The 19,777-nt window shown below is 42.7% G+C and overlaps 1 protein-coding gene across 1 annotated transcript in view; it reads left to right on the top strand.

Annotated features, from left to right (window-relative positions):
- Positions 1-359: 359 nt before the first annotated feature.
- The window catches only part of cpa6 (carboxypeptidase A6), an 84,673-nt gene continuing 65,255 nt past the window's right edge, over positions 360-19,777 (top strand). Inside the window, exon 1 of the mRNA XM_034169809.1 lies at positions 360-713. Coding sequence (XP_034025700.1) covers positions 598-713 — 116 coding nt within the window. The 5' untranslated portion in view covers positions 360-597. The remainder of the gene's footprint in view (positions 714-19,777) is intronic.

The raw sequence follows: 19,777 nt of genomic DNA, 5'->3' as shown, positions 1-19,777 counted from the left end.
TGTGCATAGGGTATGCATCAACCCCCCCAGCACCTTTTGTTCTATCCGTTGTGTGTTGTACATGTGGATTAACAGCATGTATGAAAGAAGGCTTTTAATATATATATATATATATATATATATATATATATATATATATATATATATATATATATATATATATATATATATATATATATATAATGCATATCTGCTGCAACACTACCCCCCCCTCCCTTCTACCCTGGAGCCGCCACTGGCGTATGCGCTTCACGGACAGGATGGCGTGTGCGCACCCACAAGTATCCAGTTACCAACCTCGACGACACCAGGACACGTGACTTGGGTCCTCATCATTAGCTACTACCCTGCAATTTCCCGCAGAGCTTCAAAAGAGGTGCTAAATTCAGGCCCCCTGTGCCAGGTGACGGAGTGACGGATTTTTGCCCTTTTTGCGCCTCCGCCTGAGTGCACCGTGACTCCTCAAAGGAAAACGCAAATCTGTGCAATCCGCTCGCGCAGGATCAGGTTTCTTCTCAGATTTTTTTTTTTTTCTTAAGTCCTAAAAGTTGCCGTGCAGCCTGAGAGCTGCGCCTGTCTTTGATCCGCTGACCCAGAATGGCACCGGACCGTGCGAGCGCGTTCTGCGCCTCCGTGTCACTGGCTTGCGTGATAATCTGCAGTAACGTGCTGAGTCCACTCGGTGCCTTTCTGTACAACAACCGCTATGATGGGTGAGTGCGCTGATTTGTGTGTCCTGTGTGCACGCTGGGATTCATTCATGCTGCGCCAATAGATGTAAAGAAGAGAGAGGGGGAGAAAAAAAAAGTCTTTATTGTTTAGTTTTCAGTCTGCACCCTTTAAATCGCACTTTTGCACACTACACTTTGTTTTCTGATGCAGGTTTTCACGCTGACAGGACGGCGGAAGAAGCCTGTTAAAGTGCTGAAACTACTTATTTCAACAAATCAACTGCTTTATGTAGAATAGGGGAGACTGGGACCAGTGTAACACACTTTCTACCTGACTTTTTCTATTGTAGTCATAATATTTTGCCACAAAAGATATTTATCGCTTGGGATATGTGATACTCTAGAGCAAGTACCTCAGTGGTTAAGACGCCTGGTTACTAAATTATAGACCTCCATTTGATTTATGCTCACGCTACAAGAACCATAAATCCACCCAGGCGTTTATGGGTACCCAATGTAGCTGGGAAAGTAATAGCTGCATTTGCAAATCTATGAGGTGCTGCGGTTGGCCGCTTGTTCACACGTGCAGCTTTTGCAATACCTGGATGTAAAAGTTGAGTCTGTGTTGTTGGTACGGGACATTTCTGCCACTGAAATTACAGATTACACTTAAATTTGATGAATCTTTTGAAATATTTAGATTGTAGACATGCCTGGTTATAACTGTTGGGCATCTGACTGCAAATCGGGCACAAGGAAATAAAAAATGATTGACAAGAAAACAGGTTTTCCGAAGCAAGGATGGTTTCAAGGCGTTACATTTCATTCATTTCCACACAAAACTCGTCAAGCTAAATTAAGATATCAGTGGGTGAAGATGTGTTGTAGGGCCGACAGAAAAGGACCCAATTAGGTCCCATGGATCCCCACGGGCAACACACTAATTTAAATATAAACAGATATGGTTGAAAAAAATTAAGCATATCTTTGAAAAGAAATAAATATGTCTATGATGGATGTGTAGAATACAACATACAACAAATAGCTGATATGAGAGAAAAAACAAGGCTGTAATAATGAAGTCAATCAATCAATCAATCAATCAATCAATTTTTTTATATAGCGCCAAATCACAACAAACAGTTGCCCCAAGGCGCTTTATATTGTAAGGCAAGGCCATACAATAATTATGTAAAACCCCAACGGTCAAAACGACCCCCTGTGAGCAAGCACTTGGCTACAGTGGGAAGGAAAAACTCCCTTTTAACAGGAAGAAACCTCCAGCAGAACCAGGCTCAGGGAGGGGCAGTCTTCTGCTGGGACTGGTTGGGGCTGAGGGAGAGAACAGGAAAAAGACATGCTGTGGAGGGGAGCAGAGATCGATCACTAATGATTAAATGCAGAGTGGTGCATACAGAGCAAAAAGAGAAAGAAACAGTGCATCATGGGAACCCCCCAGCAGTCTACGTCTATAGCAGCATAACTAAGGGATGGTTCAGGGTCACCTGATCCAGCCCTAACTATAAGCTTTAGCAAAAAGGAATGTTTTAAGCCTAATCTTAAAAGTAGAGAGGGTGTCTGTCTCCCTGATCTGAATTGGGAGCTGGTTCCACAGGAGAGGAGCCTGAAAGCTGAAGGCTCTGCCTCCCATTCTACTCTTACAAACCCTAGGAACTACAAGTAAGCCTGCAGTCTGAGAGCGAAGCGCTCTATTGGGGTGATATGGTACTACGAGGTCCCTAAAATAAGATGGGACCTGATTATTCAAAACCTTATAAGTAAGAAGAAGAATTTTAAATTCTATTCTAGAATTAACAGGAAGCCAATGAAGAGAGGCCAATATGGGTGAGATATGCTCTCTCCTTCTAGTCCCCGTCAGTACTCTAGCTGCAGCATTTTGAATTAACTGAAGGCTTTTTAGGGAACTTTTAGGACAACCTGATAATAATGAATTACAATAGTCCAGCCTAGAGGAAATAAATGCATGAATTAGTTTTTCAGCATCACTCTGAGACAAGACCTTTCTGATTTTAGAGATATTGCGTAAATGCAAAAAAGCAGTCCTACATATTTGTTTAATATGCGCTTTGAATGACATATCCTGATCAAAAATGACTCCAAGATTTCTCACAGTATTACTAGAGGTCAGGGTAATGCCATCCAGAGTAAGGATCTGGTTAGACACCATGTTTCTAAGATTTGTGGGGCCAAGTACAATAACTTCAGTTTTATCTGAGTTTAAAAGCAGGAAATTAGAGGTCATCCATGTCTTTATGTCTGTAAGACAATCCTGCAGTTTAGCTAATTGGTGTGTGTCCTCTGGCTTCATGGATAGATAAAGCTGGGTATCATCTGCGTAACAATGAAAATTTAAGCAATACCGTCTAATAATACTGCCTAAGGGAAGCATGTATAAAGTGAATAAAATTGGTCCTAGCACAGAACCTTGTGGAACTCCATAATTAACTTTAGTCTGTGAAGAAGATTCCCCATTTACATGAACAAATTGTAATCTATTAGACAAATATGATTCAAACCACCGCAGCGCAGTGCCTTTAATACCTATGGCATGCTCTAATCTCTGTAATAAAATTTTATGGTCAACAGTATCAAAAGCAGCACTGAGGTCTAACAGAACAAGCACAGAGATGAGTCCACTGTCCGAGGCCATAAGAAGATCATTTGTAACCTTCACTAATGCTGTTTCTGTACTATGATGAATTCTAAAACCTGACTGAAACTCTTCAAATAGACCATTCCTCTGCAGATGATCGGTTAGCTGTTTTACAACTACCCTTTCAAGAATTTTTGAGAGAAAAGGAAGGTTGGAGATTGGCCTATAATTAGCTAAGATAGCTGGGTCAAGTGATGGCTTTTTAAGTAATGGTTTAATTACTGCCACCTTAAAAGCCTGTGGTACATAGCCAACTAACAAAGATAGATTGATCATATTTAAGATCGAAGCATTAAATAATGGTAGGGCTTCCTTGAGCAGCCTGGTAGGAATGGGGTCTAATAAACATGTTGATGGTTTGGATGAAGTAACTAATGAAAATAACTCAGACAGAACAATCGGAGAGAAAGAGTCTAACCAAATACCGGCATCACTGAAAGCAGCCAAAGATAACGATACGTCTTTGGGATGGTTATGAGTAATTTTTTCTCTAATAGTTAAAATTTTGTTAGCAAAGAAAGTCATGAAGTCATTACTAGTTAAAGTTAATGGAATACTCAGCTCAATAGAGCTCTGACTCTTTGTCAAACTGGCTACAGTGCTGAAAAGAAACCTGGGGTTGTTCTTATTTTCTTCAATTAGTGATGAGTAGAAAGATGTCCTAGCTTTATGGAGGGCTTTTTTATAGAGCAACAGACTCTTTTTCCAGGCTAAGTGAAGATCTTCTAAATTAGTGAGACGCCATTTCCTCTCCAACTTACGGGTTATCTGCTTTAAGCTACGAGTTTGTGAGTTATACCACGGAGTCAGGCACTTCTGATTTAAAGCTCTCTTTTTTAGAGGAGCTACAGCATCCAAAGTTGTCTTCAATGAGGATGTAAAACTATTGACGAGATACTCTATCTCACTTACAGAGTTTAGGTAGGTACTCTGCACTGTGTTGGTATATGGCATTAGAGAACATAAAGAAGGAATCATATCCTTAAACCTAGTTACAGCGCTTTCTGAAAGACTTCTAGTGTAATGAAACTTATTCCCCACTGCTGGGTAGTCCATCAGAGTAAATGTAAATGTTATTAAGAAATGATCAGACAGAAGGGAGTTTTCAGGGAATACTGTTAAGTCTTCTATTTCCATACCATAAGTCAGAACAAGATCTAAGATATGATTAAAGTGGTGGGTGGACTCATTTACTTTTTGAGCAAAGCCAATAGAGTCTAATAATAGATTAAATGCAGTGTTGAGGCTGTCATTCTCAGCATCTGTGTGGATGTTAAAATCGCCCACTATAATTATCTTATCTGAGCTAAGCACTAAGTCAGACAAAAGGTCTGAAAATTCACAGAGAAACTCACAGTAACGACCAGGTGGACGATAGATAATAACAAATAAAACTGGTTTTTGGGACTTCCAATTTGGATGGACAAGACTAAGAGTCAAGCTTTCAAATGAATTAAAGCTCTGTCTGGGTTTTTGATTAATTAATAAGCTGGAATGGAAGATTGCTGCTAATCCTCCGCCTCGGCCCGTGCTACGTGCATTCTGACAGTTAGTGTGACTCGGGGGTGTTGACTCATTTAAACTAACATATTCATCCTGCTGTAACCAGGTTTCTGTAAGGCAGAATAAATCAATATGTTGATCAATTATTATATCATTTACCAACAGGGACTTAGAAGAGAGAGACCTAATGTTTAATAGACCACATTGAACTGTTTTAGTCTGTGGTGCAGTTGAAGGTGCTATATTATTTTTTCTTTTTGAATTTTTATGCTTAAATAGATTTTTGCTGGTTATTGGTAGTCTGGGAGCAGGCACCGTCTCTACGGGGATGGGGTAATGAGGGGATGGCAGGGGGAGAGAAGCTGCAGAGAGGTGTGTAAGACTACAACTCTGCTTCCTGGTCCCAACCCTGGATAGTCACGGTTTGGAGGATTTAAGAAAATTGGCCAGATTTCTAGAAATGAGAGCTGCTCCATCCAAAGTGGGATGGATGCCGTCTCTCCTAACAAGACCAGGTTTTCCCCAGAAGCTTTGCCAATTATCTATGAAGCCCACCTCATTTTTTGGACACCACTCAGACAGCCAGCAATTCAAGGAGAACATGCGGCTAAACATGTCACTCCTGGTCCGATTGGGGAGGGGCCCAGAGAAAACTACAGAGTCCGACATTGTTTTTGCAAAGTTACACACCGATTTAATGTTAATTTTAGTGACCTCCGATTGGCGTAACCGGGTGTCATTACTGCCGACGTGAATTACAATCTTACCAAATTTACGCTTAGCCTTAGCCAGCAGTTTCAAATTTCCTTCAATGTCGCCTGCTCTGGCCCCCGGAAGACAATTGACTATAGTTGCTGGTGTCGCTAACTTCACATTTCGCAAAACAGAGTCGCCAATAACCAGAGTTTGATCCTCGGCGGGTGTGTCGCCGAGTGGGGAAAAACGGTTAGAGATGTGAACGGGTTGGTGGTGTACACGGGGCTTCTGTTTAGGGCTACGCTTCCTCCTCACAGTTACCCAGTCAGCCTGCTTTCCCGGCTGCTCGGGATCTGCCAGGGGGTAACTAACGGCGGCTAAGCTACCTTGGTCCGCACCGACTACAGGGGCCTGGCTAGCTGTAGAATTTTCCACGGTGCGGAGCCGAGTCTCCAATTCGCCCAGCCTGGCCTCCAAAGCTACGAATAAGCTACACTTATTACAAGTACCGTTACTGCTAAAGGAGGCCGAGGAATAACTAAACATTTCACACCCAGAGCAGAAAAGTGCGGGAGAGACAGGAGAAGCCGCCATGCTAAATCGGCTAAGAGCTAGTAGCTACGCTAAGCTAGCAGATTCCTAAAAACACACAAAGTGAATAATGTGTAAATAATTTAGAGGTGATTCAGCAGAAGGAGTGCTTTAGTTAAGGCACGTAAAGATTACACTGGGAAACAAATCGTAATCTAGATAACTAGATCAATCTAACTGCGCAGATTAAACAGCTAACAGATACAGAAAAACATCGCTGTGCTCCGGAACAGGAAGTGATACAATACCGCAGTGAGAGCCAACCACCAGTAGAGGCAAGCAAGAGGCTACACTTCGGTCACAGCTAAATGCCAAAAATTATGTCATCATGCTTCTACATTATGTACTCGACTATATACTGTTTTGTCCAACATGCTGTCATTCCCAACCAGTTAAATCTGCAATTTCAAATGTGAGCCAGTTTCATAGGAAAACTGCAGACATGGCAACTCTGTCCAGCACTGACAGGATGCAGAATGTGGTTTGATCCTGTAACTTTTGAAATAAACCTCATACAAACATCTGTAATTGATGGCAAAAGTTCAGCAGTTGAATTGCTGCCTCTGACTGCCAATGGCATGCCGCCATAATGTTTGTGGTTGCCGTCATGCTGCCAGTGGCTGGTTATGCTTTTATATTTAAATAAAAGGAAATCCTGGTTTTCCACTGACCATTAATATGTAAATATGTCTTAAGAAACTCAGTGCTATTGCAAAAAAAAAACAAAATACTGGGTCTAAAACTCTTATCCCTACTGTTACACCTAATGACACCAAGTCATAATGGTCCCCGGTCTCCCCTACATTACAAAATGTAACAAAAGACAAATTTGGTGTCTTTTATTTGTATTTTTCCCTAAAAAAAAAAACATGTTGTAGATACAATTTTATCTCCCTGCTGAACGGGACACTTTAACTCTGTTAATCTCCAGTTTTCACTTTTGCTGTGAAGGTTGAGAATAATCAGACAAACAGAAATCCTCTTTGACAGCCTTTTGAATGATTTGAGGAAACACATCGTAAGGATTGGGGACACATAAAGGTATTTATGGTCTTTTTTTTTTTTTTTTAAGAGCTTTTGACATTGTTCCGTGGAGGCAGAGAGGGTCCACCTCGACTGGAAACCCCCTCCCTTATCTGTCTCAAGCAACATACATTTGGGATCTGTTCTAAAGATTGTGTAACTCAAACCAGCATGAATACAACAAGGAAGCTGAGCAAAATTCCATCATGCAGTGCTGTGGGGGAAATTGTCCCATTCTGAGCTCAGAGGATCACATTCTGTGCTTGTCCTTTTGGATCTCTCTGCAGCTTTTGACACGGTGGATCATGGAGTTTTAGTTGAGAGACTAAGGACTTGGGTGGGCATTTCTGGGTCTGCTCTGGACTGGTTTTTGTCTTATCTTTCACACAGGACTTTCGCTGTTGCTGCTGGTAAATTTATGTCCTCCTCTGCCATGCTATCCTGTGGTGTGCCTCAGGGTTCTGTTCTGGGACCTATATTGTTATGCGGATGACATCCAGCTGTACATCTCATTCACTCCTCAAATGGTCTCTAGGGTATCTGCTCTTCAGAACTGTGTTGAGGTTATTGGTGACTGGATGGCGGCCAACTATTTGTCCTTAAATATAGCAAAGACTGAGGTCCTTGTTTGTGCCCCTGATGAGTTTGTTCCCACTGTGGTTGGGAATCTTGGTTCTCTGGCCCCTTTTGTTCGCTCAGCAGTGAGGAACTTGGGTGTTACGTTCGATCACCCTCAATTTTGACGCGTATGTTACCCGCCTGGCACAGTCTTGTTTTTTCCATTTGCGCAATATTGCCCGTCTGCGCAGCATTGTGTCTCGGGCGGAGATGGAGATGATCATTCATGCATTTGTGTCATCACATTTGGATTACTGTAACTCTCTATTTTTTAGCCTTAGAAAGTCCTCTTTGGACCGCTTACAAACGGTTCAGAATGCGGCTGCGAGGCTGCTGACGAGGTCATCAAAGAGGTCACATATAACCCCAATCCTCTCCTCCTTGCACTGGCTCCCCATCCATTTCAGACTCCAATTTAAAATTCTAGTACTGACTTTTAGAGCTCTGCATGGTCAAATGCCATCTTATATCACCAAGCTATTACATCCATATGTGACAAGTAGGTCTCTGAGGTCTTCGGACCTGGGCCTATTGGTTGTGCCTAGGACAAGACTGAAGACCAGGGGAGACTGTGCTTTCGAGGTGGTGGCACCTAAAATGTGGAATGCATTGCCTTTGGACCTACGCTCCGTGGACTCTGTTGAAACATTTAAAGTGAAGCTAAAGACCCTTTTGTATAGACTGGCTTTTACCTAGTTTTTATGGTTTTATGTTTCTGCTGTTTTAATTTCTCTGTTCTTATGTGAAGCACTTTGTGATTTTTATCTTGAAAGGTGCTATATAAATAAACCTTACTTACTTACTTACATCCAAAGGGAACAATTATAGTGTTTTATCTTAAAATAGTTTGTAAAAACTTACTATAACCTCCTTTAAACAGAACACCTCCATTACCAGAATTGGGCACAGAGTGAAGTGCATGTCATAGGTGGTGCACGTCACAGTGCACAACACACCACAGTGGGACATCTTCTTAGATTTTGTGCCTGATTTCCCCAATTGCTCCCATCCCAGAAAGTACAGCTGCAGGAAGGAACATATAAGTGCACACAGATCGAGGCTAATAACCAACAGCTTTCGGATGCAAAGTAAAAAGTTTCTGCTACGCCTGGAATCAAAGGCTGCGTTCACATTACCAGCTGATGTGACCTCAGTCTGATTTGTTTGCCAGATTTCTGTCCTGTCATATTGTGTCTGATATGACCCATAGAGGGAGCTATGGGGTTGTGGAGTTTGGCTTCAGATATTCTGCACTATATGGCAGAATTGCTTGAGATTATTTACTGCATTGAAGTTTAAAAAAAAAATTAATGAAAGAATTGCTTCAGAAAGGTTTTTTTAAAGGGTCACAATTGTAACAAATTCCTTTAGAAAATTATTTTGAAATGCTCAAAACAATAAATTAAGCAATTGCTTCAGGAAAAAAAAAAGCCATTTTATGTGGATCAAAATGTTAAACGAACAAATTGCTTCAGAAAATGATTCCTTTTGAAGTCTGTGAAGATTCTCAGTGATCTGAGTTCTGTTGGTGATGAAGCTTTTTTGGATGAAGAGCAAAACAAGTCAAGAAACAAGTCTAGTTGATCTGACTTAACCTGATTAATGATGAAATGTTCAAAATAAAATAATGAAAAAATTACTTCAGAAAAGTATTTACTATTTTTGTCATATTTTGGCCCTGATCTGGGTCTTGATTACACTTTTCCCCTTTCTTTTGCTCACCATCTGCCCCAGCTTTATTAGTTGTTTATTTTCATCATGTGTTTATTTCTCTGTTCTATTTTGCTTTGTCACTTTGTTTCTTTGTTAGTTTTATACCTTGGCCATAGTAGAAAAGCTTGAATCTTCGACTGGACTGGGTTTCTTGACGCGAGGAAGTTTCGCTTCTAATCGCAGAAGCTTCCTCAGCTAAACTTCTTGCTCTGGTAGTCTGACTTCTGTCTTGACTCTTGTGGAGAAGAACAAACAGAAGCCAGCAAAAGCTGGAGTTTTAAACCTAACAAGACCCATCCTACTGAGAGGCAGACTGCTATTGGCTAGTGACTAACAATTGCTCTAATTAGCACCTGTTGTGCTCTAGTTAGCACCCTCCTAATGACAGGGCAGCTGTCCCTCCTAACGATGGTACTGATGCCTCTCCTGACGCCTCTCCTGACGACTCTCCTGATGATGTGAATGACTTATTACCATGAACAAAGAGTGAAACTGCTTTGACCTGGGTACCCCATTGTAAACAGGGGACAAAAGTTCAGTTCTGTTCTGCTTTTCTTCAGCCGGTTTGTGTTTACATTATTTGCTTTTCTCATTTATGTTTCAGTTATGCAGTAATTTCGGGTTTTGTTTTCTGTTATCATGCAGTCACTGTTTTTCTTATAGTTTGTTGAACCACTTTGTTTTCTTAGTCAGTTCCTATTTAGTTTAGCCTTAGTATTCATTTTCTGTTTATTCTCTGATTAGTTCTCATGTTCATGCCCGGTTCATAGTTCCCTGTTTTTCCTCACATCCATCTGACTATGTTCACTTCACACCACACACCTGCCATTGTCTCTTCACCAACTCTTAGGTCTTCACGTCACACTTTGATTCTGTCTGCTTTGTATTTTCATTTACTCTCACTCTTGGCACCTGTTCACGCATCTTGGTTTCTTTTATCATTACATTTTGTGCACTCCCTTCCTCACTGTCTTTCCCCTTGTATAATCTTTGTCCACCAGCCATGCCCCCTTTCTAGATTGTTCTCACATGCACCTCGTTAACACCTGCCTTATTTTTAACACCTCTGTCATCACTCCCCTACGAGTTTGTCATCTTTGTACACATTCCAGCTCTCATTTTCAACCCTGATTTTTGCCTTGCCATGTATCATACTTTGCTCTGTTTTCCTTGACCATGCCTCTTGCCTCATCCCGGATGTCTGTGTTTGCTTGTGCCTCTGACCTCTGGTCGACCATAACTGCATTTTTGCCTGATCCTAATTGTCCTGATTGTACCTCTGCTCCACTGATTGACCACATGTGTACCGTACCTGAACCTTACACCTAATACTAGTCTGGGGGTCTGCACTGCGGGTCCAGCTGCGAGGGTTGCCGGGCAGTTGCCTGCCCTGACAATTTTCAAAAGGATTAAAATGAAATTACTTCAGAAAATCATTCATTTGGAAAGTCTCAAAACAATAAATGAAATACCTGCTTCAAAAAAGGATTCACCATTTTAAAACAAATAAAATTAAATAAACAAATTCATGCATTATTGAGAAGTCCTGTTAAGGTTCAGGGGAATCTCTGTTATATAATGGGCGCATTGTTCAGAAAGCCTCACATGGCGGCTCCACAGTGTGTAAACTCTGCACACAGAATGTGCAACAGCGCAACACACCACCATGAAATTGAACAGAAAAATTAACCAAAAGAGAGCAATGACTTGTGGGAAACTTTAATGGCTCTGCATGGTACCATAGTATCACATTGCCTTTTGCTTTCTGTGGGTCTGGCTGTGGTTTGTGCAGCATTGAGATTGGGTGGACAAACATGGAGGGATTCAGTCATGAACACTCATCACGCATTCCAACCTTATGCTGGGTTTGCACATAACGACAACAAGTCACGAATGCCACAAATCTAAACTTATGACCGAGGATCATGAATTTGAATTTAATTTGATGATTCAGGGCAGAGTTGTCACGCGCCATCACAAACTGTCGTGACCTGTTACCACGCATTACGATTAATGGACAAATTGTTGGCGAATCATCACAAATCATTACGGACGATCATGAATACTGTCCCGCGCTGCTACGCCATTGGGAATCATCAGGTGAAAGTGTGTGACAATTCGTGTCAGTTCTTGACAACTTTCGTGTCAAGTACGAGTACAGTACGAGTTCCAAGAACCATCAAGAATACACTACGAATGCTGTCACGCTCTATTACGAATCACCACTAATCACCACAAATCGACAAACTCCACAAATCGAAGGTGGATCGTGACATTTGTGGAAGATTTTTTGGTAGCCAAAAGCATGCTCCTTGAACGTCACGGACCGACGCGCCATTAAGAACCCTATTCAGATGCGTTGAGTCACGTTACGAATATCACAAATGTGCCACAAATGACGGGAAAATGATATTTGTAACACATCGTGCCTATGTGTAAATGCAGCATCAACAGAAAAAGAGAGAAGAAAACTCCCTCCTTCATGATACACCACACGACATAGCGCACATCCACTGCACAACAGTGAGATGAAAAATAAATCAAATAAATGCTCCACTAAGTGGCAATGATCCATCAACAAGTAGTTTTCAACCCCACCATCCATACAGTCATGGTGTCATGTTGTTTCATAATTAAGGCATCTAAATCAGTTATGGACATAATTTTAAGAAGCTTTTACATGCTCACCACAACAAGTAGCATAAATTTTCCAGTTAACAGAACAAGCCAATAAATATTTATCATTACAGTCATCTCAGAATCCTTTTTACTCCTGTGAGGTCACCGTGTCTTTATTAACATAAAATCTCTCCTAATCAAATCTGAGCAGTGAAAAGACGTAGGCCCATTTTTAATATTTAATAAAATTGCAGCAGGGACACGATTTGTTTCATGCCGGTACAGCAGGTAGGACGACACACCGTGTCCAAATGATGATGATAATCCACATATTTACTTTTCAGCAGGTGCAATCCGCTGATGAAATATTAAATGTGTGATTTAGATCTTAATTTTGATTTCTTGCCTTGTGGTAACATGTGAAAACTGAGGTGGTGTTTTTTTTAAATAAGAAAAGTCTTTATTTTATTTAAATGCTGAAGTCAAAAGCTGCCAAGTTCACAAAAGTGTCTTTTGTAGGTTTTGACACCAGTGAAGCTCCACGTCTTGTTTCTAACTTGACATAATTACTCATTGTGTTCTAATTAATGTGAGGAAATAAAGAATGTTTGAGGTTGTATGTTGTGATGCCAATAATGCTTTGTAGTTACAGTTTCCCTGTTTAGCCACGAGATGCTGTGTGTGCGTGTGGTCAGAGCTGTGTCTATATTTGCACACATTTCTAAATATAAGTACATCTGGATAAATTCCATATTTTGCGTAAAAAATGTGAATACACCATAAATTAAACAGTTGCTTTCAACAATGAGTTGCTGTTGGCATGGAAAAAAGGTGTTAGGATGATAAGGTGTTGTGATCGCTGAATTGGTTTCGGCACTCACCCACTTTGTCCCACATACCTTCCTGAGTGACGTGCTGCCACCTTTGCACAGAGAGGTTGGAGTTCCTGTTTGGCATTGTTGGGAGAGCACGACATCGTGTTGTGGCTGGGGTGCCTGGCGTGCCTGGCTGGCTTTTGTTTGTTTTCTGTTTTCTGTCTTTTGTTTTTCCTTCCAGGTGGCATGCGTTCAGGACTGAGTGGATGTGTGGCTGAGTTATTAGGACCTCACCCTGATCACCTGAAGCTTGTCATGTGCAGCTCGTCAGGACTCACAGCTGTGGTGCATCTTTATGGATTGGGGCATGGTTGCATTTAAGTCTGGAGTACACAGTGTGTATTTGCCAGAGACTCGACCTTGTGACCAGATGGGTGAGATCGTCGTCTAGAGAGCCATCTCATCATCATGGATGCAGAGACCATACCAGGTTTGATGCCATGGTCTGTGAAAGAGGAGGGGGTGAGGTCTCACGCTCGTCAGCACACTTCCTGAGGTACTTTAGGTTTTGTGACTAACATGAGTACAGTCAGTAAATGTGGTGTCCCTCACACCTTATTATATTGAGCTGTTATGTTAGTCGTTTAATCAGCTTCCACTGCAGTGGAGAATTGAACTGGGTGTTCCATGCCTGCAGGGTGGGAAGCTGATTGGTGATTAAGCCAGGAAGTGTTTGCTGTTTATGTACACCTTTGAGTGGTCTCTCTGTGTGTGGAGTGGTGGACTCACATGATGGTTTCTTCTTTCACAGACTCGGTTGGTCGCGGCCACCTGGGGGGGGGTGTCGGCGGGGTCCTTGGGTCCGAACTGTTCTGGCTCCGGACCGTTTGTGCTGCTGGGAGCGCACCGTTATTCCACCTCGCCAGACCGCGCATTCATTTGTTATTATTTAGCACTCACTGTTATGTTATTAAATTTTGTTATCCTTTGTACCGTGCTCTGCTTATTTTATACTGGGTCCTATTTCAAACGCTGGTCGGTTCTCCGCCCGCGTCCGACACATAACAGATCAAGGACAGAGAGCAAGAAAGATGTTTAAAAGGCACACCAGGCTCGCAGGCGGGCCATCTGTAATTACGACTGTGATTAATTATTTGCCAAATTAGCTTTGAGGTTGACCCCTACAGCTGTGAGCTGTAGAATGAAATTATTATGAAAGATATGTGAGGAGCATAAAAAGTGTTTGTAATGAGGCAATGTGAAAGATATGGTTTGTGGACTCCATCAGAATATAAATGATCTCAATCTGCATGAAGTACCCCACACACCACCACCACCACCAATTATCTGGTAAGATTAATGAATTAGTTGTATTATAATTTTCTAATTAGTCTGATTGAAATAATCTGAAGTCAATTAGTTGTTACATTCTGTAGTGAACTATAATTTAATTCTTATTGGGTCTGGGGTATCATAATAAACTCTACATGGTGGATCCTTGATGAAATGAAATAAACAATATCTGTAGTTTTTGTTAAAAGCTTTTCGTTTCAGACATTATTGGCATTAACGTCTTTCCATATATCTGAGCTGAGCTCTTACAGCTGACTGTGCTGCATGTCAAAATATAATTTATAAAGAATACCGGACATCTCATTTTGGGAGGAAAAAATGTTTTAGTCGATTGTAGTTTCTTGTCTGTATTACAACGTTTGTAAGAGGTGTTATTTTATTTAAAGCGGCAATTTGTTTTGAAGTTATTCATTCCGACCAGACTCTGTCTCGGCAGAGAGCCGTGCAGCGTTTGGAGCTGTGCCAACGGAATGGAGGACGATTCTTGCTTCTTGACTGCAACAACAGTCCCGGTTAGTGACTTTAATCCACACAAAAGTGACTCACGATATTTTAATGGCTTTGAGAGGGGTTAACAAGCGGACTTGCCGTTTCTGAAGAGCAGCAAATCAAAGAACTAGTGGATCGAAGCATAGCTTCAGTGGTTCACGCTTGAAACTGATGCCGCGCTGCAGAAACGGTTTACAGAGCCGCTGAAGGGTCTGTAATCAATGTAGAGGACTGATCATTTTCCCTATAAACACCCTCAAAAATAATGGCTGCTCTGAAGGACCGATAAGGGAATCGTTAAGCAAAAAGGCTATTGATATCGGTGGATCGAATAATTTCTTAATGATACTCAAAAAGAACCGGTTTTCGATACCCAACCCGATTCAAAAGGCAACATCTGTAATGGTATGGGGGTGTGTTAGTGCCCATGGCATGGGCAACTTACACATCTGTGATGGCACCAACAATGCTGAAAGGTACATCCAGGTTTTGGAGCAACACATGCTGCCATCCAAGCACCGTCTCTTTCAGGGACGTCCCTGCTTTTTTCAGCAAGACAATGCCAAGCCACATTTTGCACGTGTTACAACAGCGTGGCTTCGTAGCAAAAGAGTGCGGGTACTAGACTGGCCTGCCTGCAGTCCAGACCTGTCGCCCATTGAAAATGTGTGGTGCATTATGAAGCACAAAATATGACATCAGAGACCCCGAACTGTTGAACAACTGAAGTCGTACATCAAACAAGAATGGGAAAGAATTCCACTTACAAAGCTTCAACAATTAGTGTCCTAAGTTCCCAAACGCTTATTGAGTGTTGTTAGAAGGAAAGGTGATGTAACACAGTGGTAAACATACCACTGTCCCAGCTTTTTTGAAACGTGTTGCAGGCATCCATTTCAAAATGAGCAAATATTTGCACAAAAACAATAAAGTTTATCAGTTTGAACATTAAATATCTTGTCTTTGCAAATTGTTGCAAATCCTCTTCATCCTATATTCAACTGTTTTTATTTACATTTTACACAACATCCCAACTTCATTGGAATTGGGGTTGTGTATATATATATATATATATATATATATATATGTGAGGTCTGTTAGAAAACTATCCGACCTTTTTATTTTTTTTAAAAACTATATGGATTTGAATCATGTGCGCTTGCATCAGCCAAGCTTGAACCTTGCGTATGCGTGAGTTTTTTCACGCCTGTCAGTTGCGTCATTCGCCTGTGGGCAGGCTTTGAGTGAGCACTGGTCCACCCCCCTCGTCGGATTTTCATTGTCAGGGAAATGGCTGAGCGATTGGAGCAGTGCTGAATCAAATTTTTCCAGAAACTGTGAGAGACAGCCAGGTGGAAACCATTCGGAAGATTCAGACGGCTTTCGGTGAGGATACTCTGTGCGTCACACAGATTAAGGACCATTACAACCGGTTTAAAGACGGCCCACAGCGACAGAGGGCGCGCCGCGCTCCGAGCGGCCATCGACAGGCTGAAACGACCAGATCATTTCCAAAGTGAAGGCTGTGTTGATCCGGGACGTCGTCTGACTACCAGAGAAATTGCAGAAGAGGTGTTCATCAGCACTTTTGCAGCACATTCCACTGTTACAGGAGATTTTGTAATGAAAGACGTGCGGAGGAATTCGCGTGCCGGGACAGAGCCGCGTAATGGCACACAACAAAAAGCACATCCGTGTTGGAAACCATTCGGAAGATTCAGACGGCTTTCGGTGGCTTTTCAGTCGAGTGAATATCCGAGAAATTGTGTAACAGCTGGGCATGTCACAACTTGTCCTGTGAGACTTCACACATGGACGTGCTTTTTGTTCTCCGCCATTGCGGCTTCGTCCGACACGCGAATTCCGCTATATATATATATATATATATATATATATATATATATATATATATATATATGTGAGAGAATTTATGTATGTACTAGAGTGTTGCCCGTGTGGATCCACAGGCTCTCGATTGGGTAGTGTTTATAAAATAGGTAGCTGACATTTTGCAAGGGTGGTAATAAATTATGCAAAGTTTGTAGAATGAGTTGGAATGGCGTATGAGTCCAGAATGTTTTTAGAACTTTAGACCTCAATGGTAGAGAAGCTTGAATCTTCGACTGCACTGGGTTGCTCGACGCGAGGACGTTTCGCTTCAAATCGCAGAAGCTTCCTGTTGTGTGGGCCACTGAAGAGGAGGTACTGCTGGCCCACCACCACCAGATGGCGCCCTGCTTGAAGTGCGGGCTTCAAGCATGAGAGGGCGTCATAGCAACCGGGAGTGACAGCTGTCACTCGTCATCAGCACCAGCTGTCACTCATCCACATCACCATATAAGCCGGACTGCAACTCCACCTCCTCGCCGAGAAATCAGCTACCTTGGAGGTAATTTTCTCTGCTGAACAAAACATTGAGTAATAGTCTGAACTTCTTTGCAGCCGTTTTCCTGTGGTGTTGCCTTATCTGTGGGATTGGCGTTTGGTGTGATCAGCGACGGCTTCGCTTCACACCCCAACCAGATAAGTGGTTAGACAGGAGCTGCACGAGTGTGTGATTGGAGGTGGAGGTGCTCCCTCCCAAAAGAACACAGACTGTGGGATTACTGAGTGTGCTTACTCACACTCACCTGTGCTGTTTCTGTTCTCTGCCAGCAGTGCCAGGTCTGACAGCTGGAGACGGTGGCCACCTGGGGACTCAGGACTTGGCGGCTCCGGTGTTCTTCAGATCCGTTGGCGGTGAGGGCCGTGTGGGATCCGGCTCGGTTCTGGACGGGCGTTTCCTATCCTCAAGCCTGCCCACACGTCACCCAACGTGTAATTGACTGTAGTTCCATTCTTGTTGTTGTCTGTATTCCGTTGTGCACAATTTACAACATTAAATTGTTACTGTTTGGCTTATCCATTGCCCGTTCATTTACGCCCCCTGTTGTGGGTCCGTGTTCCTACACTTTCACAACACTTCCTCAGCTAAAATTCTTGCTCTGGAAGTCTGACTTCTGTCTGACTCTTGTAGAGACGAATAAACAGAAAGCTACAAAAGCTAGAGTTTTAAACCTAACCAGACCCCTCCTACTGAGAGGCAGACTGCTATAGGCTAGTGACTAAACAATAGCTCTAATTAGCAACTATTGTGCTCTAGTTAGCACTATCCTAATGACAGGGCAGCTGTCCCTCCTAATGATGGGATGGATGCCTATCGTGATGGCTCCCTTGATGACTCTCCTGGTGACGTGAATGACTCATTACCATGAACAAAAGACTGAAACTGCTTTGACCTGAGTACCCCATTGTAAACAGGTGACAAAGCGTGTCTCAGACCCCCTCCCCAGTTAAGGCTGGGTTTTAAATGTTTCACAAAGAATGCCTCCTTGACCCTTCTCTCAAACCATTTCTCCTCTCTGGCTAATATTTTAACTTCCTTGTCCTCAAACGTGTGGTTAGTGTCTTTCAGGTGGAGATGACCTGCAGACTGAGGTCCACTGGCGCCCTCTCTGCGGTGCTGGTATAGCCTTTTGTGTAAATGTTGTTTAGTCTCACCTATGTAGTGTTCATTACAGTTTTCCTGACATCTGATAGAATACACTACATTGCTCTGTTTGTAACTAGGGATCTTGTCCTTAGGGTGAACTAATTTCTGTCTCAAGGTGTTAACCGGTTTAAAGTAAACTGGGATTTTGTGCTGTCTGAAGATCCTCTGTAGTTTTTCCCCTACTCCTTCTAAATAAGGGAGAAATACTCATCTTCTTCTTGTCTCCATCTCCTGTCTATCTGGTCTCTTTGTTCTCTGGCACTTCTGCACTTTGTCCAGGGACCATCGTGGGTACCCACATACTGTGAGGGCTTTCCAGACACGTTGTTGTTCTTTAGCCCTTCCCTCTGCAGTTGTGGGCACCTGTAGGGCTCTGTGTTGAAGTGTCCTGATCACCCCGAGCTTGTGTTCAAGGGGGTGGTTTGAGCCAAAGAGCAGATATTGGTCAGTGTGAGTTGGTTTTCTGTAAACCCCTGTCTGGAGCTGCCTGTTCTCTCCAATGGTAACATCACAGTCCAAGAAGGCTAAATGGTTGTTTCTGGCATCCTCGCGTGTGAACTTGATATTGGCGTCCACCGAGTTGAGGTGTTCTGTAAAGTCCTCAACTTCCTGTTGCTTGATTTTAACCCATGTGTCATCAACATATCTGAACCAGTGACTGGGAGAGATGCCCGTGAAAGACGTCAAGGCTGTCTTCTCCACTCGCTCCATGTACAGATTGGCCACAATGGGGGATACTGGAGACCCCATCGCACAACCATGAATCTGCCTGTAGTAATTCCCCCTAAACAGGAAATACGTGGTGTTGAGACAGATCTCCAAAAGTTGGCAGATGTGGTCTGGTGTGAGTTTGGTCCTTTCAAGTAGAGACACGTCCTCCAGCAGTCTCTGCCTCACAGCTGAGACGGCCTCAGCGGTGGGGATGCAGGTGAACAACGAAGTCACATCAAATGACACGATTGTTTCATCTGCCTCCAGCTGCAGGTCCTTGATTTTGTTCACAAAATCTTGTGTGTTCTCCACATGGTGGTCTGAGTTACCCACTAGAGGAGCCAAAATCCACTTGAGGTGCTAGGCCAAACTGTATGTGATGGAATCTGTGCTACATACAATAGGCCTGAGTGGCACGTCCTGTTTGTGGATTTTGGGCAGTCCATAGATGCATTGAGTGGTGTCCCCAGGGTACAGTCTGTTGTATGTCTGTCTGCCTGTCGATGAGTCCCTCTTTCTCCAGGTTTTGGAGGTAGCTAATGATTTTCTTCTTATAGCTGCTCGTGGGGTCTCTCTTCAGACATTCGTATGTATTGGAGTCACTGAGCAAGTTGTTGATCTTGGCCTCGTAGTCCGATGTGTTCAGGACCACCGTGCATCTGCCTTTATCCGCTGGCAGGATCAGGATGCTTTGGTCCTTTTGCAGTGCTGACAACGCTTTCCGTTCTTCTCCTGTGATGTTGGACGGAGGAGGCTTAGCACTGTTCAG

Source organism: Thalassophryne amazonica, chromosome 1, assembly GCF_902500255.1.
Source record: "Thalassophryne amazonica chromosome 1, fThaAma1.1, whole genome shotgun sequence".
Taxonomy (NCBI): domain Eukaryota; kingdom Metazoa; phylum Chordata; class Actinopteri; order Batrachoidiformes; family Batrachoididae; genus Thalassophryne; species Thalassophryne amazonica.
The sequence above is the reverse complement of the archived record's forward strand: the minus strand, read 5'-3'. Positions and strand labels throughout refer to the sequence as shown.